This window comes from Cinclus cinclus, chromosome 3 (assembly GCF_963662255.1).
Source record: "Cinclus cinclus chromosome 3, bCinCin1.1, whole genome shotgun sequence".
NCBI lineage: Eukaryota > Metazoa > Chordata > Aves > Passeriformes > Cinclidae > Cinclus > Cinclus cinclus.
In genome coordinates this window covers 95,522,615-95,530,792 of record NC_085048.1, presented here as the reverse complement: position 1 = coordinate 95,530,792, position 8,178 = coordinate 95,522,615, and the positions used below count along the sequence as shown (strand labels likewise).

General features: G+C 45.7%; 1 protein-coding gene across 3 annotated transcripts; it reads left to right on the top strand.

Annotated features, from left to right (window-relative positions):
- The first annotated feature begins 238 nt into the window (after window positions 1-238).
- Window positions 239-6,085, top strand: SDE2 (SDE2 telomere maintenance homolog). Of its 3 annotated transcripts, none has more exons than XM_062490485.1 (7): window positions 239-367; window positions 1,274-1,391; window positions 1,932-2,043; window positions 2,557-2,726; window positions 3,409-3,520; window positions 4,098-4,494; window positions 5,796-6,085. In XM_062490485.1, the coding sequence occupies exons 1-7, from the start codon at window positions 242-244 to the stop codon at window positions 6,012-6,014; spliced, it is 1,254 nt and encodes a 417-aa protein (XP_062346469.1). In that variant the 5' UTR covers window positions 239-241; the 3' UTR covers window positions 6,015-6,085. The 3 variants fall into 3 exon arrangements, with proteins under 3 accessions (XP_062346469.1, XP_062346468.1, XP_062346470.1); XM_062490484.1 differs by having other exon boundaries at window positions 2,467-2,726; XM_062490486.1 differs by lacking the exon at window positions 239-367 and adding an exon at window positions 496-569 and having other exon boundaries at window positions 2,467-2,726.
- Window positions 6,086-8,178: the final 2,093 nt, after the last annotated feature.

Here is an 8,178-nt window from a genome sequence, read left to right as displayed (position 1 = left end):
GGAGCGCGCTCCCCGCTGCTCCGTCCGCGACGGGCTCTGGGAAGGCTGCACGCCCTGGCGGGCTGCGCGAGTCCCGCGAATTGGAACGGCAGCGCTCCCGGGAATCGCCTTTGACCGCTCACACGACGAGCCCCGAACGACGGAAACAGCCGAGGGGCGCCGGGCGGGGCTGAGGCCGTGTGGGCGTGGCCCGAGAACCACGCCCCCTTCCCGCGTCACGTGACGGCGCGGGGCCGGAGCGATGGCGGCGCCGGGAGCGGAGCTGCTGTGGGTGCGGGACCCGCTGGGGTCGCGGGTGCGGCCGCTGCCGCTGCCCCCCGGGGGCGGCTCCGTGCTCTGCCTCCGCCGCGACCGCGCCCGGGAGCTGGTGAGTGCCGGGCGAGCGGAGGAGGGCGTGGGGCCCTCCGGCCTCGGGAGGCGCTGCGCTCCCGGTGTCGGCGGCGCTGCGCAGGCCGCCCGGGCCCGGCCGCCGTGAGGCCGCTCCGGCACCCGCGGACGGGCAGGCCCGATGCTCTGAAGTGCGCACCTTGCTGTTGTTGCTGTCGCTTAGCTGAGCAGGAGGGCTTGCTGTAAGAGAGCCCTGTAGTTTATTACCTACATGATAAATGCGTATGTACACATATATATGTATGCGTATATATATATATATGTGTGTGTGTGTGTTTACATATATACGTACACATTGTGGTGGGTTGACCCTGGCAGGACTCCAGGCACATCCCAAAGCTGCGCTATCCCTCCTTTCTTCAGCTGGACAGGAGAAAGATGTAACAAAAGGGTTCAGATGTGGAGATAAGGGTAGGGGGGATCACTCAGCAGTCACCATCATGGGCAAAACAGACTTGACTTGGAGAGATTAACTTAATTTATTGCCAGTCAAAATCAGGATAAGATTATGAGAGGCAAGGGAAATCCTATGATCACCTTGCCTCCTCCCTTCCCTCTTTCCCGGGCTCTGTCTCCTTCCCACCAGTGGCACAGGAGGACAAGGAATGAAGGTTATGATCAGGTCATCACAGGTTGTTTCTGAATTTTTCCCATAATACAGCTTTTTGCTGTTCATGTTTACAAGCTGATTTAGACTGTGTTCAGTCCTTTGGTAATCAGGAATTAAAACAAGCACCATTTGAGAATGTTCATGCTTTGCAGATTGTCTTTATTTTTTTGCCTCCCCTCTGGAAGGAAGGAAACATGACTGCTTAATGTTTTTATTTGTCAGAATGTTTCATTTTCTCTGGCTCAATGAGCTGACTCAATTTTGCTGTGTTTGTAGAACGTCCCAGAAGAAAGCTTGTATGTGAAGTGTAATGGGCAACTGGCCAGCGATGAAGATGAGTTGCAGAGTGGAGTCATTTATAGCCTGGAGCCGAGACTTTGTGGTGGAAAAGGAGGTTTGTTTATTCTGCTTATTAGCGATTAGACTCTTAGGTTAAAAAACTTCTGCTGTGCCATAGTCTATAGCAATAGCAGGAGTCCTCAGATATTGGCATATCTCTTGTGTGTATGACTCATACAAAGTCTCTGAGCTAAAACCAAAGTGTCTGTGCAAAGCTGAGGCTGACCAGGGAAGCTGAAGTCCAGATCTTCCTCACATCCTTTTTCAGCTTATCATTATTAGTAGAAGTCTGTAACATGCACCAAAGTGACTTCAGAGTTGAAACTTGGTTGGAAAGGACCTGTCACTTTAGGCTGCTAAGTTTCATTTAGTAGTCACTTAGGACAAATATTTCAGGTACAAATAGTCTGTGATTTGAGTGTATTGTGTGACCTACTTGACTTTATATTCTCCTACTTAAAAAAACCCAAAAAACAGATTAATGCCAAGATCTCAGTAGCCAGAGAACTAAAGAATTCAGCCTAAGCCAGACTCCTTATGTTGATGTGGTGTTTCTGTTTAGCTAATTCCTGATTACGTTTTTTTCCTTTGGAAGGGTTTGGGTCGATGCTGCGAGCCCTCGGTGCTCAGATTGAGAAGACAACAAACAGGGAGGCTTGTCGAGATCTCAGTGGAAGGAGACTGCGGGATGTCAATCACGAGAAAGCGTAAGGCCTTTTCTCAGAAGCTGAAATTATAAAATAACCTAATCCTGTAGCTCACTGTTAACAGAAGAGGTCAAGTGACAGCCTGTTGTAGCATGAAATGGTATTTTGGATACTAAAAAGAGCAAAAGTGAAATCTTAAGTGCAGATGGACTGGAAGCTGACAGGGCTTTCTTGACTGTAATCTATTATTGCAAAATTGGATGTGATTTTACTGCAGCCTGAGTCCGAGAGACTGTTCTGCATCTCTCGGATTCCTCGTGTGGAATTCTCACAGTTCTCTCTGAAGCTGCAAGTCGTGGGGATGTGTGAACTGAACTGCTGTTTCTTGCTTTCAAAATAAGCCCTACTCTCTTCTCTGTACTAGAATCTCTGTTTCCACCGCTGGTTGCTGTTGTCTTTTCCCATTGTCTCCCATCCTGGCAGGTGGTGGAAGCATTCTGTAAGTGCAAAGCAGCCAGCTGCTGTTACGCCAGACGCTGTAAACGCTGATTTTGGTGGTTGTGTGGCCTGCAGGATGGCTGAGTGGGTGAAGAAGCAGGCGGAGCGGGAGGCGGAGAAGGAGCAGCGGCGCCTGGAGAGGCTGCAGCGGAAGCTGGCGGAGCCGCGGCACACGTTCACCGACCCCGAGTACGAGCGGCAGTACCGCGAGATGGCCGAGCGCCAGGAGGAGTCCCTGCGCATCGGTACTGCCCCCTGGCCTCCTCTGTGCTCAGAACGCACGGCACGCCCAAAGCCTCCCTAGCCTCACCCCAGCAGCAACATTTAAGGAAATAATTGGTTTCTTTCAATAGAATGAAATTTAAAATTTCAGTTAAATTTGCTTGATTTATTTTTCCTCTTTGTCTGCAGTGTCTGTTGAATTGCACTGAACAGCATGGCACGATACAAGTGATGCTTCACCTTGCTTTGCTAGGTCACCTCGTAATAAGAGCCAGAGTCTGTGAAGGTGGTGTTGCTAGCTGAGCTGTAAGAATTACGCAGTGAAACTATAAAGGGGTTGTACTTAAAAACTAGGGGTTGGATCTGCAGAATACTTTGCTTCACTTCCTGGTCTTTGTAGTTACTTTATTTATCCCTATATCCTTCTGTTGCTGTCGGCTAGATAGTGAAACTTGAGGCTGAACGGGATGATGAACCTGATAGTTCAGTTCAGGAATCCAATTTTAATTGACTCTGTGCCTTAGTAAATCCATGTAGGAAAGCTTTTGCTGCTACTCAGTTTATGTTCAAGCTTTGAGTGTGTATCACTGATAGTGATTCTTTCCATTAGTGTTTTAAATTTCATCTGAGATTAAAAGATAAGTAGAATTTACAACATACATGAATCATGTCCTGATGAAGTTCACTTTCAAATTTTTTTTGAAGGCTTGCAGGTTATTGCCAGCAAAGCGGTGTCGTCAGAAAGTGGCAAGAGTCGGAAGCGTCTGGGTGAGCCTGGAAAGAGCGAAACAAAATCTGAAAAAAGAAAGTGTCCTTGGTAAGAGTTATGCCTTGTTTTTATACTCCAGTCTTGAGCCCCTAAAAAGGATGAAAGACTAAATACGTACAAGTAAGCAGAGTCTAGTCTGAGGTGTAGACTGAAATAGAAATAAGAAAATGGAACTGATTAAATCAAAGAACTGAAAGTAAACATTTCTGCATTCCTAGAATTCTGTCCCAAATGGAGCAGAAAAACTTCATTTGCAAAAATAGACACTTTATTCCCCCACCCCTTCTAAGTGATTATATTCTACTGCTTCCTATTGTCCTTTTCTTCATAAATGAATTGTATTTACAATGAACTTTAAAACACTATTTTTCTCCCCTGGCATCTTTCAGCTAATTTAACATGAAAGAGAAGTCAAATATTCCAGTCATTTCTGCATTGGGAATGCTGTAATACCTGTTTTGGGCATTTGTAGGTGCTTTTCAGTATCAACAGCCCTTCCATTAACTAAACTAATCTAAATAGCTATTAGAGTAGCTCCTTATATCTCTCTGAAGTGGGTTTTGTAGAGAGAAATGTGACAATTAAAAAAAATGTTTTAAAGAAAACATATTATTCCCTGTGCCAGGCCAGGATTGGACGAGGCCACAGGCTCAGGCTGTGAGGATGACAATAAGGATGACTCCCCTTGTGCATCTGACAGAAGCTGTCCATCAGGCAGCAGTGCTAATGGAAGTGTTGGAAATTCAGATGAGTGTTCAAGCAGCTCTGTGGCTTCAGCAGAGGACAGTCCATCTACCAGTGCAAGTCAGAAACCACTGGAGCAGCCAGACAGTCCTGGAAGAGATCTGCAAGGAGAGGTGTGCACAGGTGGGCAGGCTGAAATTCTGTCTGAAGAAAACAGCAAAATGACAGAGCCCTCAAAGGAAGAGGCCCAAGGAAAGAATGGATTGACTCAAGCTCCAAAAGAAGAGCAAGAGCACATTCCTGCTAAGGCACAGGAAACAAACGAGTCACAGAGCACAGTAAGTATGAAGCCGTACAAAATGTGGTGTATCTTCAGCTGCTTTTAGAGCTCAAAGAGCAAACAAGCTCCAGCAATGTAGCTTTTCCTTGGATTGATGAAAGCCCAACTGATCCTTGGTAGCAAAAGATGCCAATACTTCTGCTTTATGGGTCCTTGCATAATATTACTGTTAAATATTTGTGGGAATAATGAATCTGGGCTTACTCTAGCAATAAAACAAAGCGTAGCTCTTTTTTTCAGGCTAGGAAGTTGCTGGGATTTTCTGCCTTTCTTCACCGTGGGTGGAAAGTCTGCCACTGGCAACAACTGAACTCTGATGTGTGAAAGTTTATTGCAGTTCAGTGGGGAAAAGACCAAGGATGTAATTTGATCAATTAGAACTTTGTCATCTACTGTACTATTAGAGCTGGCAAGTTTTAAACAGGATGTTTGCTGTTCTTCACTGTTTACTTTTTGCTCAGTATTTGTGAGACTTTCTATTCCTAGAACAGGAAACTCCACCAATGCTGTGGCAGATTGTTGTTGCAGGTGGAAATATTTTTATGGTAGTCCTTGATGATTTTTTTTTTTAGAAGTAGGGTGAGGATAATGAGGCAACCAGTTGGGTTTTTGTATGCTTAGCAGGACAAAGGTTCTGATTATGCTAGCAAGAATTAGATTAGATTTTGGTGTCCTTTGTAGTGTGTTAGTAAATTCCAGCATTTTAATTATCCCATGTGTATTCCATGTTGTTTTGTAGACAAGGCCTTGGGATTGGACTAGACTATCTAGAGTAGGGGTCATTTTTACCCTCAGTCAATTTGCAAATATTCCAATTTCCTTTGAAGACATAATTTTAGTCCATGTTTTCTTTTAGCAGCAGGATGAGACATGAACTTCATAATTTGTTTTTTGGGGGTTAATCTTACAAAAAAGAGATGCTTTTTAATCTGTTTCTTTATTTTCAGTGTAACTGCATTAGAAATAACTTTTCATCCTCCTTCCTGTTCCTGCTAGAGGTATTCTGCATCCAGCTAAAAAAGGGGCTGCCAGCTTTGCTGTGCCTCTGGAAGCTGAGGTCAAGCTACTGAACTGCTGGGCAAGATGGTGAACTGCTGTTTTTCATTCAGTTTTCTTGGGAGTGTTGAACTTTCCTGGGGATAACCATAGAATCTTCTGAGGTCTAAGGCATACACAAGAGCCAAAGTCCAGCTCATGGCCCTTCACAGGACAGCCCCAAGAATCATACCTTGTACCTGAGAGCATTGTCCAAATGCTTCTTGAACTCCTGTTTTTCTCCAATTTTTTGTCTCTTTTCAGGAGGTGGAACCAATAGACCTGCTGGCATTCAACTCTGCTGCTGAACTGGAAGCCCTGGGTTTGGAGAGGCTGAAAATGGGATTGATGTCTTTGGGACTGAAATGTGGAGGCACTTTGAAGGAAAGAGCAGCAAGGCTTTTTTCAGTGAGAGGTCTGTCTAGAGACCAGATCAAGCCATCCCTATTTGCAAAGCCTCCTAAAGGGAAAACCTCTGGTTAGATTTGGGAATATTTACCTTTTTTGTTTTGTGTATTTGATGTTATTAAATAAAAGTTCTTGGTATCCTTTCACCTGAGTATCCACAGCTTCTGAACTCACATCCACAAGGTTCATTAGCATCCCAAGGAGTTATGGAAAGGATGGACAGGTGGGAAGGATATCATCATAGACGTAGTGCTTGGGGATCTGTTCCACAGTGTATTGGAGGGGGAAGAGAAACACTGAGGCTCTGCAAATCACATCTCATGGAGGTTGTGACAGGACAAAGGGGACTCTGTGTGGAAAGGAAATGGGTGTGTTTACTGAATGTTTCATTAGGAAACTGGGATGGAGGGTGCTTGGGAGGTCACCTTAGCATCTTGAAGTTTTGCTGATGTAAATCCATTGGGTGGGGATGTTAGATGCTGGCAGTCCCTGCCTGGGGGGCACACCTTTCATGTCACCAGCTGTCCAAAAGGCACAGACAGTGTGTGGGACAAGAGAGCCTTCAGCTCTTTGAGCATGCTCAAGTTCCTCTCTAGTATGGGAAGGGGAGCATGGAACAAAAGCGAATTGACCACATCAGTGGTGTGTTTTGGCAACAATTCCTACCCGAGCTATTTCCCCTCACTGCAGTTGCTCTCTTGCTTCAATTGTATTGATGCAGCCACTTTCAAGCCTACCCTCTGTGTCATCTGCTTGCCTGTAGTGTTCTCAGTTCCTTGTTAAACCAAATCAGTTTCCTGATGTGGCTCTAGCAAATTTGTGCCTGCACAACAGAAGCAGGATTAGATGAAAACACTAGTTGTGAAGGACTAGAATATTTTAAACCATCACTAGCACCAAACACTATTGACCAACTGTCTTCAGTGCCAGAATTAAAAGAAATGCTCTACATCTATCTTAGAGGGCAGCAGCTGTACCTTGAAAATCAACAGTTGAAAATAAATAAATAAATTAAAACTGAAACTGTTCCACTGTTACATGGGCTGTTTCTGTAGGAGAGAATGGCCTCATAATAGAGATGATCTTTCTAGTCCAAGGCCAGAGGTGACACAGTTTGCAGCCTGTGTCTGTCTTTTCCTGAGTATTTATATAGCTTTAGATTTCAAAGATGTTTCTGGTTGCATATGCACCAAAACTGTGAATATCTTCCCAGAGAAAAGGTTCATTCTCCCACAGAATTGCTTCCTCAAAAAGCAAGTGGTGCAACTTACAGAAGTCACACTTCTGAAGTGTCATTTAAAATGCATTTATTTCAAACAGCTAAGCCAGTGCCTTGTGTTCACTGGCATTTCAGGGTTACTGACTGAAAAAGTAATGAGTGAGAACACTGGCACAAGCCTGAAGGAGGGCTTTTCCTCACTTCATACGGATCCACCTTTTCCCCAGAAAGGAAGATAAGTACATATAATACACTAAACAGCAGGGAAGGAACTGGTGGAGGTTTAGAAATACTACAACAGCAGCTGCCAGCCTTCACCCAAAAGGCTCCATTCCATTGTCCTCACCTGCACAGCCCTAATAAACTAGTTCCTCAAAAGGCCCTCATATGAACACCCCTTTAGCTGGAGGGTGCTGGAATTGCTTCCACTGGTTTGCCGAGTGCTGCAGATTCTGCTCTTGCTGCTGTAGGTGGCACTGGACTGACACGGAGGATGTGTCCTCTTCCAGCAGCACTGGCAAAGCCTCTCCTCTCAGCACAGGGCACCTGACACGAGTCCCGCGGGTGCTGCTGAGGAGCAGGGACATCGGGTCACCTTTACACCATTCTGCCTGTTCCTGGGACAGTCACAATCAATCCCTCCGATCCCCCCCACAACTCAGCCAATGTTTTGCTTTCCGGAAATTGCTGGCCTTTGAAAGATTTGTTTGTAACGATGCCTATTCTTGGGAAGGTGATGTTTTTAAATCCTAAAGCTTTCTCCAAGACATTTAAGTGGAAATGGTAATACCTGCACCCCTGTTAGCATCACCACCTCACCTGACTCGGCTTTGGTTATAGCTGAGCAATTAGGGTGGCTTTGCAGATTAGCATCCCTAATGACACCTGAAGGGAGGGAGGTGACAGCTCTGACCTCACCTAGCTGTAGAGGAGGGGCTGGACAGGCACCACCACTGCTTTCCAGCTCTGCTAGAGGCTGGGCTAATCCAGGGCAGTTGGTCTGGGCTTAGACCCAGCAGC